This window comes from Ammospiza caudacuta, chromosome Z (assembly GCF_027887145.1).
Source record: "Ammospiza caudacuta isolate bAmmCau1 chromosome Z, bAmmCau1.pri, whole genome shotgun sequence".
Taxonomy (NCBI): Eukaryota; Metazoa; Chordata; class Aves; order Passeriformes; family Passerellidae; genus Ammospiza; species Ammospiza caudacuta.
Genome location: NC_080632.1, coordinates 52146052 through 52164812, shown reverse-complemented (window position 1 = coordinate 52164812; position 18761 = coordinate 52146052). Strand labels below are relative to the sequence as shown.

Here is an 18761-nt window from a genome sequence, read left to right as displayed (position 1 = left end):
GTCTGTATTCACATTTTAACATTTTAGAGAGCAATTTAGAGAAAACAACAAAAAAAATCAGTTTAAATTTGTGCTTTTTTTAAAAAAAAACTAATTCTAGGAAAATATAGCCCTCTTGTGGCAACAGGAGAATACAGTCATTTCATAGCATTGCCACCCATGTATTTAAACACGTATAATTGCAGCACATAATGCCAGAATAGTGATTTTCTTCAAAACATCCTTTTTCCTTTACCCATTCCCATTTCAGAAAAAAAGAAGTCCATAGAACCTGTGGAAATTTTAAGAAACTATACCTAAATTGCCAATAAATTAAGTTTCTAAATAAAAATACATCTCACAAATTTGTTGCAATGGAAAGTATTTAAATTAAATGGACTACAGAAGTTCTCAGGACAGTAAAATTTTCTCCATCTCAGATGTTATGTCATAAATTCTGAGCCAGGAAAAAAAAAAAACAAACCTAAAAACCGAAACACTTTAAACCCTCATTGACTTCTGCTTCCTAGAAATAAAACAGAGAAAAATTCCCAAAATGGTTGGATGTCTGTCACTCTGAAACTCCCCCCATGGTGCTCATCACATTGATAGCAACAGAAAAGGCTGTTTGAAGAAGGGATGTTATGGCTGTCTCTGAAGTGAGGAAGCTAGAGTTAGACTCATTCAGCACGTGTGCACACACCCAAAAGTTTCTTGGGTTTGGACAGAAGCCCAAAGGTGTAAATTAAATTCCACATGCCCACACCAACATCACTGGCCTCTTCACCTCTTGACACGTACTTCATCACATAAGCTACTTCTCAGCAGCAGATGCCATAACCTAGCCTGTATTTTTAATCATTCAGCATTTCTTTCTGACTCTTTATATTCTGATCTACAAAATTTCTGAGGTCCTAAACTTCAGTGAACTCCAACAGTTCTAGTAGACTCCTGTTTTCACAGTAGCGGTCAGTCATTTTACACTTTTGTACATTTCCAACTCTACAAAATAGATAAAAGAGCTACTGAGTTTTTAAAAGCAACATTGTCTATCATTCAGTATCTAACACTAGCAATGTTCTTGAGGAGCACAGACTATTTGGCTGAACATGGAGCCAGCCACCATCACCCTACACAGGAATGCCAATCTCATCTCAGTATTTAGGAGGACTAAGAAAAACCCATTTTCTTCCATCCACTGAGGTTGTGCAAGTTTGATTCGAGGAAGACTCATCTCAGCATATTCCTCCCATCAGATAACTTGACTGCCAAATTTGTTTTAGATTGCACATGAATCCACCATATGTGTACATAATGGCAGCCACTCACAACAGATATAAACTTGATTTTTCAACAATAGCTTTTGCATGATTAGCAGAACCACAGGCACAAATGCAGCATCCTGGTTCTAGTACACAGACTGCCTCCCCAGTAGACAGGACCAGCTCTGGGTAGGTGAAGCTTTGTTAATCCTGCTCTTGGGAAGCCTAGATTCACAGATATTTTTAGAAAAATCCATAAGCTGCATTGCAGTGCACTACACAGCCTTAGATCTGTTTAACAGACTGCAATTCCAGCAGCTCAATGCCAACACTTTATTGCCATCAATGCACCAGAACAGAGACCCCAAAAAACTTGGCTGAACATGGTGCTCTCTTCTCCGTGACTAGACAAAGATTGCTGCATGCTGTGCTGATGTCTGTAGGGTGCCATTGTGGTTACTTAAACCTGGGAAGATTTTGCTCTGTGCCACCCAAACGTGTCAATGCAGTCTGCCCTTCTGTCAGCAGTCTCTGCACAGGGCAGGCTATCTTCTGTTGTGGGCATCTGCAGATTATCTGCCTTTCACTGTGAAGCTGTACAATACTTACACTACTGCTAATTTAAAAATTATGTATTTTCTCATATAAAAAAGATGTGAAATATACAACACAAGGTTACCATCATCTTTAGAGTAATACACTTTCCCTCTTCAATACACAATTAACTACATGCATGTTTTGGTACCACCCCTTTATAAACTGCAACACAGAGCACTGGGAATGACTGCAGCTTCAAAATATCCTGCTTATCTTCTTTCAAGCCTATTCCTAAACACCTTCTCCACGTTGATGACTTCCAGCTGGTTTACTGTGACCACTTAGCTGACCATGTTCATTTCATCCTGATCTTTGGAGTCACTTAATTTGCTTTTACTCATCAGATCTCAGATTGAAAGTCTTTACATGTGGGGAGCTTTTTGGGCACAGTGTTCTTACTAAAATGGTTCTCATTACTGACTCCTATCATAACACAAACAAACACTACACAAATACATCCTGGTTTAAATACTATACATAAACAAATGAATTAATCAATCTAAAAATGCATTGAAACTGAAGTGACACTAGTCTCTTCTGTAGTGGTAGGTAACTTTCCAAAGATCTGTAGATTAAAAAGTCAGCTATGGTCATTAAGAGCTAAAGGTAGCTTTAGATAAAGGTAACTCTAAAATTTTCTTCAGGATTTTCTGGGGGGAAGGCAGTTAAAAAAAGTTAACATGTTTTTTCTTAGCTCACAGTATCACACTGTGATATTGTAAAGTGATAGCTTCAGTGATTGGACTAATATTTTGATGACCCTAGATTTCCACAGACTGCATTATATTATTTGCAACTGTTTAAAAGGGAACCACTCCTGCTTTGTTACCCAACACCCAACACCAAAGTGATACCCAACACCTAAAAAATTCTCTCTTTTCCCATTCTACTGGTTACATGTTCATTTACAGCCCTCAAGACACCTCAGCAAACAACACAAAAATATAACAAACATCCAGGTGCAAGCCATCCACCTTCACATGCCCTACATCAGTCCAAGAGACTTCACATAACTTTAAGATTAAAAGAATGCTCATTCAGCCATCAAGATAATCTTTACAACAGCCAAAACAGTTCTCCATGTCTAAAATCTTCCTAAATACAAATAACCTATGTATTGCCTCCTTTCATGAGCATTAATTCCTCTAAACCCAAGGACTACTACCTATTATACTGACTATCCTACCAGACACAAGTCTGTTAATGAAGCTGCATTAAATGGCATCAGAATTAATGGAATTATTTTAACACTTCAAAAGGTTGACAAACATACCTGAAGAATTCTGTTTACTTTTACAACAGGAGCCTCATCATTTACTGCAGTAACAGTCACAAACACAGTTCGGGGTAAACTCTGTTTCCATAATTCCGTGTTATTAACTATCACAGTAAAACTGTCCATCGGTTCTTCGCTGTCATCATGAACATAGTAGATTAATTCTTGTTCCACCTGAAAAATATAACAAGCTGAAAAACTAAAGAGGCTAGAAGAAAATAAATGTCACATTGAAAAACATCCTAGTCGTGGCTCTCTGTATTTATTGTATGAACATTCTGTTTATGATGTAATATGATTGTACCTCTATCTTTGCTCCATTCACAACAGTAAATTTTACTGCTCATCTGTCCATTCCTCTAGTCAGAATATCTTGCCAGTCTTGGTATTCTTTCCTTCCTCCTGAAGGAAAAATGGAAATCCAACCCCACTGTATTTAACAACGTTTCCTGGAATCTATAAACTGAACACAGTGCTAGTAGTAGATGGTGACCTATGATACCATCTTGCTTCTTGGAGCTAAATTACTGAAAATTAGCACATTGTGCATATAGTGGCTATCTGTGAGCAAAGAAATTACCTAAAAAAATTACTTTTTTCCCCACTTTTCTACTTGTTCACTCTACATAGCACTTCCTCTGGTCTTTTCAAAATGCACCCAAAGTCTCACATTTCCAGAATATCTACAACTCTGCCTGAATGTGAGTGGCCCATCAGTCTGCTGTGGCTACAGTACATGAGTCTGTGCCAATAGTGCCATTAAGAAAGTGATTTGGCTCACCACGACAAGGCAGCCTCCCTCCCCACTCCAAATGACCAGACAGAAAAAACAGAAAGGTCTTTAACTCAAGGCCAGAATAAAGCTCAAACTCCTGTGTCTCACTACCTTTCACAAAATCTCACAGCTTTCAGCAAAGCAAATAATTAATCAACACTATGTCTAAGAAGATCTAAAGACATTACCTGTTTTCTGGTAAATGTGGCTAACTTTATTCCAGGGACACGAGAGTTTTCAACATACCCATGTTTTGGCTGCTCAGTTAAAATGAATTCACAGCTGAGTCCTGCAAAGTGTCTACTAGAAATTTTTAGATAGTCTTCCACCAGGGCTTTTGAGCCCCCTTCAAATACTGTAAAGTTCTGTACTTCCAGTGGAATCATTCTGGGGATGATGTCTACAGAGATCTCTATTCCACTCACTGTTCTGACACCATTGGTCACATCCAGAAAAAAATGGTCAGAAAGACAGTCAGAAACTGTCTGCACATACTGAACTTTGCCCTCGTCGACATCTTGCTGTGTGAAGCTCAAAGCAGGCCTTTGGTCAGAACTGAGATAACTTTCTTCCAAGGAAAACTTCCGAATGTATCCATGCACTGGAAGCTGTCTTACTGTGAACACAATCTCAGATGGAGGACTATTTTCATGAACAACCTTTAATTCAAGAACATATCCCAAAATTATTCAAATGGAAGTGGGAGAAATTCTATAATTCTCTTCTGAATTTTTCACTTTAAATTCTGGGATTGTCTACCTAACTAAACTGGCCTTTAGTTGGGTTACACAGTTCCCAAAACAATATAATGCTTTAAGCAGACACATGTTAAATAAAGGTTGCATGGGAGCCATTTTGCAACCCCAAATATGTTTTGTAAGTTTTTAAAAGGAATGTACTGCATAATTAACTACTGGCCTCACATCTACAGATCCCTGCCTGAAACAAGGAATTCAGGATTTCAGCAACATGCAGCCAGAGCCCTCTCGCGGTGGCTCCTGGAAGGCTACACACAAAAATTGGGCAGAGAAGAATTAATCAAACAGAAGTGGCCTCGGGCTTGTGACTTATTTTTTTAAAATTTTGGATGTCACTCTCAAACAATTTTTGGGCTAGTTCCAAATTAAATCAAAAAAACCCCTTTCTTCCTTGGCATTTCCCATCAGCTCAATTACGACCAATTACATGGAGTACAAATAACTGTCACACCTAAAACAAAAACATACATGCAGAATCTCCAAATGATCATTTTCTTATGCACCAATATGTAAGAGAGTCAAAAACTATGGCCTGTATTTTCTTTAACATGATCCATTTTCCTTCCTAAAAATGGAAGCTTGCTAGTGCCAGTTTCTCCTGAACTAAGCACCCAGAATGCAGTCATATTAGTGGTAATCAAATGGAGTTAAAGAAGACAAGACACAAACTAAAGACACTGCCAACAGCTAAAAAAACTGAGGAAAACTTGCTACAAGATTGGAGGAACGGACAACACAGTTAACCTACTTGCAGTTTTCCTTTACTGATTTTAACTGGTTTTCCTTCTTCAACCAAGAGATTGTTTATGTTCACAATCCTTGGTGGCTGCTGATGACTTTCTGAGTACACGCGAACCTGCAGTCCAGCATTGAGATGGACATCTCCAGCATTGACTGTAAAGTTAAAGGTGTCAATAAGGTTGTTGCTGTCATCATGTCTGTAGGTCACATGTCCCTTTAGCAGATCAAGCTGAGTAAAGGAATCCTTTAACACATTATTCACATATATTCTTCCATACTTTGGGAAAGAGAGTATCTTGTATGTAAGCTCATGATCATTTCTTATGTCTTGGTTTGTAGTAGCACTGAGGTTAGCTGTTGAAACCGTTTCTTCTTTCCCTTTTTGAACCAACAATCCTGTATTATTTACCAACTTAACATAAGGATCGGTGGCATTAACTTCCAGAAGCAAGGAAGTATAGTGCTTACCATCTGTCACAAAAAGCACAAAACGCCCAAAATCTGCACCATGGTGTATAAACAGGACTTGCTTTTGTTCCAGGTCCACTTGTTTGAATTGGTAGAGTCTATGCAAAGTATCATTTGTTAGCACCAAGTCCCCATTGGAAATACCACGTCTAGTATATAGCAACTGTCCATCATCAAAATCAGAATCAGGATCACGATAGCAAAGATCTGCCAAAGTTAATAATCGCTGCCCATTTCTCACTACGTCAAATACCTTATCAACTACACGAATTGGCTTCTCATCATTCTTCAGCTGGACGGAAATATAGAATCTGACTTCTACTGACAAAGGTTCTATTTCTGGATCAAAGTTTGCCCCCTTTCCTGACTCTTTGCTGGAAGCTCTGACAAGAAGTTCATCAAACATGGTCTCAGAATCATCATGCACATACATAAGGCACTTATCAGTTATATCTTTATTAGTGAAAGTTGTAAGATTGTCATTTTTCTCGAATGAACCAGAAAAATTAGTAAGTTTTAATTTCCCATGCTTAGGAAACTGTATAACTTCATATTGGAAAGTTTTATTATCTGGTGTTCGCACAAATAGTTTTGTGCTTGTTATTAATTCTCCTTCCCCTTCAACAACATTAAGGCCATTGTTAGTCAAAATAATGTTTCTGAAATCTGATTTGATGTAGACTTCAAAGTCATAGGAATTCGAATCCAGATACGTTGTAGAAATGAGAAATCTAAATGAATCATAGCCTTCATGGTACTGGCTGATTAATTCATATGCCACTTTTTGATCAATAATATCTTTTTGGCTAAAGACTGAACCTTCTTTCAAAGGCTGGTCATTAAGCAGTATCTGTCCATTCTTTGGTAGGGACAGAAGTTTGAAATGAAGCTCATCTTCAGGTATTTCTAGATCTGCAATCACAGCAAACAGATTATCAGAATTGAAGTACTTCTTTTTTGGTTTTTCAATTTCTAGAGGAGCATGTTTCAATAGATTGTACCTTAACCATTTCACTCTGATTAGAAATGTGTGCTCTTCACTGATTTTGTTTCCTACGCTAACTTTGAATTTAAATTGGTCAGTAATGTTTTCCAGCTGAATGTCTTTAAAAGTGCTACAGTATCTCACCCGATTGTGCTGAAGAGAGCGCTGAGAAAAAGAGCTGACTTGCTTCCATACCCGCCTTGAACGCTGCCTTTGGACCTGACCAAAGAGAGGTGGCTCTGTGATCTCATACCGTATCTCCAGTTCCTGGAGGACAGCATTTGTTTCAACTGCCAGATGCCTAGGTCCTATAAGAGCTGTAACACCTTGGAGGAGATTTATTCCTGAGTTGTTGACAACTCTGTAATCCAAAGGAACTGCCATGACACGTAACACGACAGTGTTGCTCACCTTCTCACCATCACTTGCCCTGAGAACTATCCTTGAGTTCCTGACACCTGTGTGGACAAAGAAAACAGTGCCTTTGTCTAACTCCTCATTAGAAAAAGTAGTGATAGCTTTTCCAGGATGCCTTGAATTTTCTAAAAATCCTGCATCTGCATTCAGATTTCCAAGCACTGAAAGTCTGAGACCCACAGAATCAGTATCTTCATCTAGAACCTTTATCAGGTCATTAGTCAAACGTTTCTTTGAGTTCTCTAAGAGAAGAAGCAAGTTTCCCTCAGGAAGTATGATCTCAGGTGCATCATTTACTGGAGTAACAGTAATGCTGAACATATGCTGCTCATTTCCTTGCAAATATGGAGGCACAGTCTTCTCACTGCTGGCAGAAATGGAGAAATTAAAATAATCAGAAGTGTCCTCAGAGCCATCATGAACATACAGAATCTTCCCTTGCCACACATCCTGCATAGTAAATGTATTTACCTCCTGCAATGGTTCAACATTCAGTTTCAAGTGTCCATGAGAGGGTGGTTTCTTTATATCAAAAAGAATTTGTGAGTGATTAATTCCTAATTTCTGAAAGTCTAAGTTAATTTTCATATGCTTAGATTCAAGTGAAGCTTGTTCACCCTCTAGCACAATCAAGTTACTCAGAACTAGAAGGTGGCTTTTGTCTTCCTTGCCCAGAGAAATCGAGCTTTCATGGGAAATGGCAAATAGAGGAGCTGCTTTCACAGGAGGGTTCTTTTCAGCCGTCTCTAAAGAAAGATTTGCTTTAAAAGAACTTGGCAGTTCACATCCAGCTGAAATGTCCTTAGTTACTAGAACATTCTTCAGTGATTTCTTTTCTGAGTTGGCTTTCAGGTTCCTTAAGCAGCCTTTGAAGGATCCTCCTGTGACATACTTCCCAGACACTGAGATTAACTTCATCGCTTCTGATCGTATGCTGTCATCTACACCACCTACAAAGAAAGATCCCTTCAGAAGAGGCAACTTGCTCTGGGGAGGTAATGACTTTTTCACAGTTTCTTCATCCAATGTTAGCTGCAAATATTCTGCAGTAAATTTCAGTTTGATGTAGTGCCAATGACTATCATTGACTGACCTATAAGAAGAAAGATGGGTTCTACTTCCATGTTTTCCAACATAAGCTTTAATTAAACCATCTTCCATTTCCATTGCAATGAAATCTCCTGCTTGCCCAGGCTGGTAAAGCAGCAAGCCACGTGCAGCTGAGGTTTGTAAAGCATACTCGAAGATTCCCTCGTTGTCCACATTCCATGATGGGAAAGAAATATAGGACCTGGAACTGAAGAAACTAATAGGTTCTTCTTCACCTGAAAAGAATTCATCACTACACCCCACTGAAACTTCATGGATGTTTTTGAAGCCAGGAGAAGGTCTCAGAGGCATCAGAATGTCTAACTGATTGAATAACACACCATCAATACATCCTCGGAAACTGGGTAGTGCTCCAGCAAGGTAGGGAACATCAAGTATACCAGGACCACCTATGTAGAATCCATAATCAATGTTTAATTCATAAAGAATTCCAGGCATTTTTACACTCGTTCTATCATGTTTATCAATTACCAATGTGACATTATCACGTTCATGATGTAGTTCAACCAGGTGCCACGCCAAATCATTCAGCTGAGATCTTTGCTGAGAATGCAGTACTCGTTCTCCCGCACCAAAATTAATTCTCAACTGCAAGAGACAGAATTTTAAGTATAAAAATCCACAATTATCTTTTTCACAATCATACATTAAGACATAGTTAATATATTAATTTTCATATATTTTCACACTAACCATATAATTTACAAAATAGATTTGAAAAAATAAAATCCCAATAAAATTCTGTGTAGGTTTACTTGTCATCACAGATGTTTGAATAACTGCAGAAGAAGCAATAGACTCCACTGCAATTCTGCTAGAAACAACAACTCCTGAGAGCTCAACTGAAAATGATCTTTCAAAAACTTACCTTGCAGAAATACAATTACTCAGATCCAAGCATTTTCTGTAATGCTAACATCATCAAATCTGAAATGTTGTCTCTGCTGAACCTCATGCTTTGAACACAATGATCTTATTTTTAAGATCTAGAGATCTCAAAGGCTATAGATATATAACTGTAAGAAATAAAAGCCATAAAATTATCAATTATAGTAAGTGATTTTTCAATTTCTCAGAACAGCAACTTGTTTAGATATCTTGTTATAGATAACAGCCTCAAGAAAAACTCTGATAAGCACAGGCTACGCATAATTTTCAGCTACAGTTACAAAGCATACCTGTACATATCCTGAGCGCAGCTCCATTAAACAATAATCGGTCTTCCCAGCTGCAAGAAGAAGCAGTCCCTGTGGCTGGCTTGTTCGAAACTGCAACTGTAAGGATGTCTGATGCGATGCCTCTGCCATGTTCAGCTCCACAATGCTACTACCATAAAACGATACTGAAAGAAATAAAGGAAAATAAATAGGAAACTCAATCACACACACACCCACAAAAAAAATCTGTCTTTCTCAATCCTACCCATATATATGTAAACAATTTATATTATTTTCTAGACACTTATTCACGTACAAATGAAAATAAATCTCAGATATCAAATTCACCTGTCCAAGCAGTTTAATAAGAGGCCAATGGCCATACCAGAATTGACAAGGGATGAATACAGGCCAGTTTTCTTATCTCCAAGAGTGATGACTGGAATGGTAAGAACAATGTAATTATACTGACTAATTTTTTTCAAATACTCCTTAATTTTTGTTTGTTTGTTTCAGGTCTTTTCCTGAGCTTGTCACACCCAGTCTATTTTGGAGTTGCAACAGAATTTCTCTATGAAGTATTCCTCTAGTTTCTCTTTGGACACACATGTTCATCTACAACATGCTCTTACATCTCCATCAGAGATGTAGATGTTCATCTACAACATGCTCTTACATCTCCATCTCCATCAGAGACAATCTATGTCATCTCTGCAGATAAGACCCACAAGTCTCCTGCCACCTGTGACATTTTCAGATGTTTTCATTCCTCTCTTCCAGGCATAAGGGCTGCTAGCAGCATGGAGCCGGCAGTGGGGGCTTCTATGTGGGCTTTAGGCAGACACAGGTGTAGGCTGTATAGGGGAGCTTTGGCTATGAAGGCTAGGAGGAGGGCCAGGCTCGCAGCTAGGCCTGATCAAGAAGAGTTTAATGTGGGGTGTTTCCAAGAGGAGTTTAATGCGGGGTGTTCCTCTTGTTTCCTGTATGCAACCACACCCCACCATCCTGGTGGCCACTCACTCAAATCTGAACAAGCCTCCTTCATCGTCTTCTCTCCTCTTTTCTGCCCTGAGGAACAGTAACATCAGCAAGAGTTTTCATGTGACTGCTCACTGCTTTTACCATCCCCATTATTGCTATTTTGAACAACACAACAGATCCAAAGACCAAATCCCCCAAAATTCTGCTGGTAACTTCCCTCTGACACATAAAAAAAAAATATATCAATCATCTACCACTCCTCCTATTTAATCAATTACTTAATATACAAAGCCCTGCACTCCAATGAATGCTAAAAAGCCTTTGGCAGCAAACTTTATAAAAAGTCTTTTGAAACTCTAAATCTTGGCCACCTTGCCACCTCCATCAAGAAAACTCCAAGGGGTTTGTAAGGAACTCTTTAAAGAGATCTTATAGACTCCTTCAAAATTGATCCATCTCACTTGTGCATCTTTTATTCTTTGTTACAATACCTACAAATTTGAGTTATGGATGTCAGGCTTACAGTCCCCTGTAAATATTATTTAAATACAAGGATAAAATCTGCCACCATCCAGGCTTCAGGTACCAGGCAGTTTAAGCATGAGATCAGATATTACCCTTAGTAAGCAAGTTATTTGATCACCAAGTTCTTTTAGGTCAACCCCTCTCCTCCCCTTCCACCAGCCCAAAAAGGAATTTCAGTTTGGGATCTTCCCAATTAGCAGTAAATGCCACTTAGTTTAGCTTCTCTGCAGCAGCCATGCCCTTTCTGAGTGCCTCTTTTATACTAGTAACTTAATCAACTGGCTGCATGGACCCTCTGCAGGGTTTTTGTTCTTGTCGTACTTAAGGAGGATTTAGTAAAAGATTTGATTCCTTCAAGCTGATCCTTGACCTTTTTTTTTCCAGACATATCTGTCGCAGACATTTCTCCACAGAAGTCCTTTTCTTTCATATTTCTGTGTCTTCGGGAGCCAGAGGCCCCTGAAGAGAAGGTAAACAATTATTATCAGCTGCTGTGGAATGCAATAGGATTCACCTTGATTGGCTCATTTTCTATGTTTATAATTAAGGGCCAATCATCAGTGCAAGCCAGGGGACTGAGTCCCTGGACACAACTTTGTTGTGGATTTCTTTTCTATCTATTCTTAGCTTAGCTAGCAGCTCTGCAAACCTCTCTCTATATTCTATTAGTATAGTAATAACGTATTATATATCATATATTAATAAATAAGCCTTCTGATCAAGATACAAGATTCACCGTCTCTCTCTCACCAACTGCGACCCACACAGGCCGCTGTAATATCTGGTGACCCCTCGTGTCAGAGCAAAAATTAATCTGATAAGACCAGAGGAGCAAAATTGCTGCACTGGGTAAAAATCCTGTATGTGTAGCATTTGAGGGTTGCTTTGAAGTGACCTCAGAAAGTGGATTCAAGCCAGGAGCTGAAGAACCGAAGATCCTGATTTGGACAGAGTTCACAGCCAAGGCTGACCACAAAGAGAATCTTTCTTCTGGAAAACCATCAGGAAAGATGATGGAAAAGAGCAGCAGACCTGTGGAGCTGGCCAGAGCAAGCTGGACTCTTTCAAAAGGTACTGTTCACTTTTCTATCCCTGATGAACCAGCCCTTCGTAGCTTGTGGCTGTTTGTATGGCAGACCCATGCCTTGCCAGAAGAGATTCAATTCTCCCCTTCAGAGGAGAAAAAAATAGCCCTCTGGAAACATTGGTGCAGGGAAGACGGTTTCTTTTTGTCAAAAACAGATATCTATGAATTCTTTCGATGGGCAAAGCTTTTTGGGTTCTTTGCTGATGTCTTATATGCTTTAGATGCTTTTGTCTGGGAGTGCATGGACTCGATTGTCCAGCGCGTCTTCAGTAAGGGACGCGTGTTGCCTTCTATCTACCCAGCATTTATAAAGCTTTTCCCTGTCCTGAAACGCAGAGCAGCTTGTTTTCGGTGGATCTCTAATTGTTATGGCCAAGCTCCGTTTCCACCACCTTTGGCAGAAGACGCGGTGGGGGAGGACATTTTTCTTCCCAGCCCCCCCTGCTTCACGGCGGGGGGGGGCGAACCTTCGCGGCGCGAAGAAGTTTTTTTTACTCTTGCTCCGGAGCATGCTCAGATGGAGCCTTCTCCTTCCCCCCCTTCTCTCTCTCCGGGGGGATGGGAGCGGCCGCTCAAGCCAGCGCCGGCCTCTCAGACTCCGCCTTCAGAAACGAGGGCGGCACCGGTCTCCGAGGTTTCCTCCACGGCCCTGCTAGAGCCGTCACTCCAGGAGATCCCGTCTCCGCCTCTCCAGGAGGTCCCGCCCGCGGTTGCACCGGCCTCCCTGCCCCCGCCAGAGCCTGTGTCGGAGAAGGCAGAAGAGACAGCACTTCCGTCGATTGACCTGTTGCTAAGCAACGGCGACGCTCCGCCGCTTCTCCAGGATCCGCTGGTGCCCGTGCCGTGTCTGCCGCCGCCTCCAGCCGAGACAGTTCCTGTTCAGGATGGGGCTGAAAACGCCGTTGAACCTGCGGGACCCTCGGAGCAGCCCACGGGGGATCCCACACTCAGCGTGGTTCCCCCCCCGGTTCCGGCTCCCTCCCCGATGCTTCCACCGGACGTCCCAGCAGTCGCTCCGGCAGGGGGTCTCTCCTTCCGTGGAGCGGGGGCTGCCCACCAGCTCACTGTTGTGGCAGTCCAGCTGCCTGTTTTTAAGATCAGCATTCTCGGCGGTTTGGGGGGTGGTTTTTCGGGGATTGTCCCATGGAGGCCGCCGCCTCTCTTGTGTCCTAGTGGCATGGGGGGGCAGGTGCATCCAGAGAGTTCTGCCTCTGATCCCCAGCCCGGAGGGGATGGGGATGAAGCCAGGGGGCGGATGAGAGACAAACCCGATGTATTGCAGAGGGAGAGGGCACAGTTGGAGGAGACCATAGCTGGTTTGCTGTGGGAAACAAACATTCCCAGACCCGAGATGAAGATTCTCGGGGCAGCTTCTATTTCCCTGCTGCTGGCATGCCTCAGTGGTTTAGGGGAAAGGAAGCGTCTCACTACCCGTGCTGCCATTGTGCTGGCAGCAAGGCTCAGGCCCGTAGGAATGCAGAGCCTTCCTCATGGGTTTGGCCTGGGATGCTGGGCTCAGGAAATTCCTGGGCTGGGCCCGCTGCGAGGCCTCTTGATGTTTCTAGGGGTTCTGGTTTGTCCTACCGGTCCGGGTCCCCCTGTGTGAGCCAGTTTTGGGGTTCCTGGTCCAGTATGGGCCAGGGCCCCCAGGGCCTTTTCTTTCTCTGGCATTGCTTTGCTTGGCTGCTGCTCTTTTGCTTTTCGATCAAAAAAAAAAAAAAAAAAAAAAAAAAAAAAAAAATTTAAAAATTAAATAAAAAAGATTGAAAATAGGCGGGCAGCAGCTCTGAAGTGCTGAAGCACTGAAGGGCCAGAAAAGGACATTCTAAAAATTGTTCAAATTGTTTCAAATTGTTTAAAATTGTGTTATGCTGTTTCAGGACCAAAAAGGACTCTCAGATGTCCAAAAGAAACAACTTCAGCTGATGGACTGTTCCTGAAACTCAGCTGCATGGACTTGAATTCTCTTTGCATTGTTTCTTGCAATTTTCTTATACTGTAGGATTGTTTTAGTGAATTATTAGTATTCTATATTTTATAGGTGAAGGAATTTCCTGTTCATTCCACATCAGCATTTTTCTTTTATTTTTATACAATTTAGAAAGGTGAGATGTCGCAGACATTTCTCCACAGAAATCCTTTTCTTTCATATTTCTGTGTCTTCGGGAGCCAGAGGCCCCTGAAGAGAAGGTAAACAATTATTATCAGCTGCTGTGGAATGCAATAGGATTCACCTTGATTGGCTCATTTTCTATGTTTATAATTAAGGGCCAATCATCAGTGCAAGCCAGGGGACTGAGTCCCTGGACACAACTTTGTTGTGGATTTCTTTTCTATCTATTCTTAGCTTAGCTAGCAGCTCTGCAAACCTCTCTCTATATTCTATTAGTATAGTAATAATGTATTATATATCATATATTAATAAATAAGCCTTCTGATCAAGATACAAGATTCACCGTCTCTCTCTCACCAACTGCGACCCACACAGGCCGCTGTAATACATATCTATTTTCAAATTCCATCTGCCAAAGTTTATGATGCTTTCAGCTGTGTTTGGATCAGCTTGTAAGAACACCACCAGTTAAATATTTATTTTGCAGTTTTTAGCTTCATTCTGCTTCATTTTAAAATCAAGCATTACTGCAGAGGACTTTTGGAGTTTAAATGTTCCAGTTCATATATTAGCTGTCCCCTTGCTTAATCTAATACATTCTGACAACTCCTATAAAGTGTGACTTTGACTCTGAACTGGATTCTGTGCAGAGTACCAAATCAAAGACCTAATTTAGTAGCTCATTCATGAAATAACAATCAATAATAGTATCTAAAAATTTGCTGCGGGATATATATATAAGAATTCTACCTAGCTTTCCCAAGGACAAGATTTCAGCACAACTCACAGCCAGCAACAATGTAATATCAAGTTATATTAATACCGAGAGAAACACAGGAAAGATCTTTACATTACTGAAATACATCTGTTTCTTCCAAAGAAAGAGTCACCGCTGTGCCAAAAAAAACTGATCCCAAATCGAACAAAAAGGAATGCTTTCCCAGCAGTTTGCTTCTAGTTTAAAAGAAGCATTCATCAAAAAGCTCAAATATACCTTGCAGGTTTTAGATTAAATTTATAAACTGAGAGGACCTATTGTTGTACATAAAAATGTTATTCTGTGGGGTAAATAAAGACCTCCTCTTTAAAGCAAGCAGTGGAATAACATAACTAGAGAGAAATCCCCAGTATAAATACGGACTAACTAATAAGACAGGAAATAGGTTAAATAATTATATTTTTTTATATTATGCTAAATTCATATATTGGATTTTGGGGGAAGAAAACGCAGAGAGATTATGGATTACTCAGTGCAATTTAGAATAAATAGAATGAAGCTGTGAAGTCAATGTTTTGCAGAGTACCATGGGCAACAGTTTGATATTTATATTATAAACAAATTTTCTGGAAAGAAAAAAAAGAAATTTAAGTTAAACCTTCTGCCTTCCATAAAATTCCTCTCAGAGTCAGAAACCATCACTGAAGGTGGGGCAGGTAGGCACTGATCCACCAGTTAACAAGATTTTGAACCACCTATAGTGCCTTGGCATGATTTCTTTTACAGCTAGCAAAACCTTATTTTTAATTTTTTTTTCCTTGACACATTACTTGCTGCATCACAGGTAAGATCATATTCCACTGTTGAGATTGAAAAACATCACCATACATAATATGGTTTGCTTACAAATCTTACACTCTCCAAAACATGGTCCTGATATCTCAACCCACAGGAGTTGGGTTAATGAAGCTTTGTTACAAGGACAAATAGCAAAAGTAATGCAGCAAAATGAGAGGTGAAAAAAACCTCCAAAGAATCAAAAGAGGACACTTCACAATGAAACAACATTCCTCCAATTTTTGTCAGCTTATCTAAACTGATAGCAGATGATATCAACAGCATGTACAGACACAGGAAAAATGGAAGTGGAAAAGGAAGATGCCAGATTCACTGGGAATGCCCTTTAAGGCTAAATATAACAATTATTCAAAAGGGAATTCTCAGGGTTGATTCACATTTTCTCAGTGTAAAATCTAGTGACATTTTGAGGGTAAATCAAACACTACCAGAGTGTGTAAGCCTCTTACACTCACCTAAAATGGACACAATGAAGAATACCCCTATGCTGCACCTACAAATGCTTTACACACCAGAACCAATGTTTAAAGGTCCCTTCCAAACCAAAGCATTCTATGACCTCCAGATAAAGGACAGTCCTGTAGTTAAAGCACTGAATGTGAAATGAACAGTGCTGACGTTATTTTCTAGTTTTATTATAGAAACTCACTGAAAACTGAAGAGTTGAGAAAGTCACTTTAAACCTAATTTCAGTGCACTGCCTATAAGAAGCTCACGGATTTTTTCCTTCCCAGCCTTCAACTCTTTTGCTAGATTGCCTCTGGGTGAGGTTATAGCTGTAACAGCACCTGGAGTAAATGAAGAGAGCTGGATTTAAACAAGCTCTCCTCTGGTGGTGAAGTCAGTCCACATGGCCTAGCAAATCTCAGCTTGAAGGCAGCTCAAGCAGAGCATCACAGGTTGGTGCACCTAGAAGCAGCAGGCTTGTGTCCCTACCAGGTGGTTTGGAAATGTAGCATCTGGCTTTGCTTGCACTCCCGGCAGCGCCAGGGACAGACGACACTACTCCAACAACAAGCCATAAAGCACTGATTGGCCTAACACCCCCATCAGTAATATCTACAAAACCCTTTGTCATGTAATTTAAGACAATGCTACTATTACTAGAGGTTGCCATTTCAGTGGCACTCAAATCTTCTGACATCCTTGGTGTGTCTGAGACATCTCTATGAGCAATTAAAAAACTCCTCCATCCACTCTGGCTGCAGGGTCTTCACTCAAAAAACGGATGGACATCACTTAGAGCTCCATCACTGAAATTCTCTCATGGAAAGAAAAGACTGGTGTATTTAATTTACAGGATCTGAACTTAATCCTTTCATTAATCTCTTCATTGACTTCTGAGGTAAAAACTGTTTTTTAAGGTTACAATCAAATATTAGTTCATTTCTAACCTGTCTTCTCAGCTAGTGAAACAGATGTCACACAACCACAGAAACTGACCATTTGACATTTCTAAAGAAAGTTACAGCGATTGGTTTGTCTCATATGGGATTGCAGTGAGGAACAGAAGGTGGATGAAAAACCACACTTCTTCAACTGCATACTCATTCAATAGTTTTTAAAATATATGTAAGTAATAAACTTTACTACCAGTCTTTTAAGCTCAAATTGCAACGTACTTCATATTACATCTAAAGAAGAAACAGAATATGCAGATTACTTTTGGCTGTTCCAATGGTTTTGATGACTGCCCAAGACGCACACCTTAATGTGCATCACTGCTGGTGAGGTGCCTGGCCTGTCTTGAAAAGCCAGGCACAAGGCAGCCGAAGCTGTACGCTAAAACCCAAATACCTGCAGCTCTTGACTGATACTTATCATCGGGACTACTAGTTCCCACGCACGGAGCAGGGAAGGAATTGCACGGAATATTCCTGTTTCTACCTCAGCAATTTTCCTCATGACATACTAAAATTATGATAGGAGGTGGAGGGAAAAGGTTTACATCCACATTGCTTGCAAAGCATCCACGTTTTTATGAAGAAACGCCCTCACAAAATGCCCGCCGTCCCACCACTTGCGCGCCGCCAGCGCCGCCCGCCCGCCGTTCCCGCTCGCGGCCAAGGGGGTGCGGCGGCAGCTGGCCCGAGCACGGGGGCCACGCCGCCCCACCGGGCCGGGGCAGGGCCACTCCCCGTCAGGTGGCTGCTTTCGCGGGAACACTGGCGACAAGTCGCTCCAGCGCTACGAGCAGCCCGGAGCTGCGGCAGGGCCGCCCCTTCCTCGCGGGCGCAGGTGCCTTCCGGCCCCCGCCGCGGCCCTACCTGCGAGAGCGGGCCGGCCGGAGGCCAGCAGCAGCACCAGCAGCGCCGGCCGCAGCAGCGCGGTGGCCGCGCCGGCCATGCCGGAGCCGCGGCCCAGCTGGGCTCCCCCAGCGCGGGCAGCGGTGGGGCCGCAGCGCAGTCCTGGGGAGCGGCGGGGAGTGTCACAGCCCCGGTCCCTGCTCCCCGCCCGCCGCCCGGGACGGCCTCCGCTCTCCTTCCCGCCCTCCTCACAGCGCAGCCCCTGCGCCGGCCCGCCCCCGCTCCAGGAGCACCGGCCTGGGACGGGAGATGGGGCAGTGCTTCCCCATAGTCTCGAGCGCCCCTCACGGCTGTGGGTTAGTGCGTGCTTCGGGTGGACCTGCTGTCCCACTGATGTGGGTTACAAGTGTTGTCAGTACTCATCCACTGCGCACCCTGTGACTTCATGGCCTGCCTGTCGCAGTGGGAGGCTGCTCTGAGGTATCCCAAACCTTCCCGTCTGCTGGCTGGAGCATCTCCTTCCCTCAGAGTGTTTGCATGCTTGTCCATAAAGAAATGCATGACGCTGCTTTAGCAAAGAAACATGTTACAAGTAGATCAAACAAGTTGGTTTCAGAAGTTGAGATGATCGTAGAATCAATTAGGCTGGAAAGACCTCTGAAACTGTGGCCAATCTATGAGTGAACACCACCATTACATCTCTACCAT

At 41.8% G+C, this 18761-nt stretch overlaps 1 protein-coding gene across 1 annotated transcript in view; it reads right to left on the bottom strand.

The window, feature by feature from the left end:
• LOC131571488 (chondroitin sulfate proteoglycan 4-like) overlaps positions 1–18153 on the bottom strand; it is a 36522-nt gene extending 18369 nt beyond the window's left edge. The window contains exons 1-5 of the mRNA XM_058824228.1: positions 18075–18153; positions 9547–9710; positions 5396–8956; positions 4078–4548; positions 3112–3288 (exon numbers count right to left, since the gene is read on the bottom strand). Of these exons, the coding sequence (XP_058680211.1) occupies positions 3112–3288; positions 4078–4548; positions 5396–8956; positions 9547–9710; positions 18075–18153 (4452 nt within the window). The remainder of the gene's footprint in view (positions 1–3111; positions 3289–4077; positions 4549–5395; positions 8957–9546; positions 9711–18074) is intronic.
• Between the last annotated feature and the right edge of the window lie 608 nt (positions 18154–18761).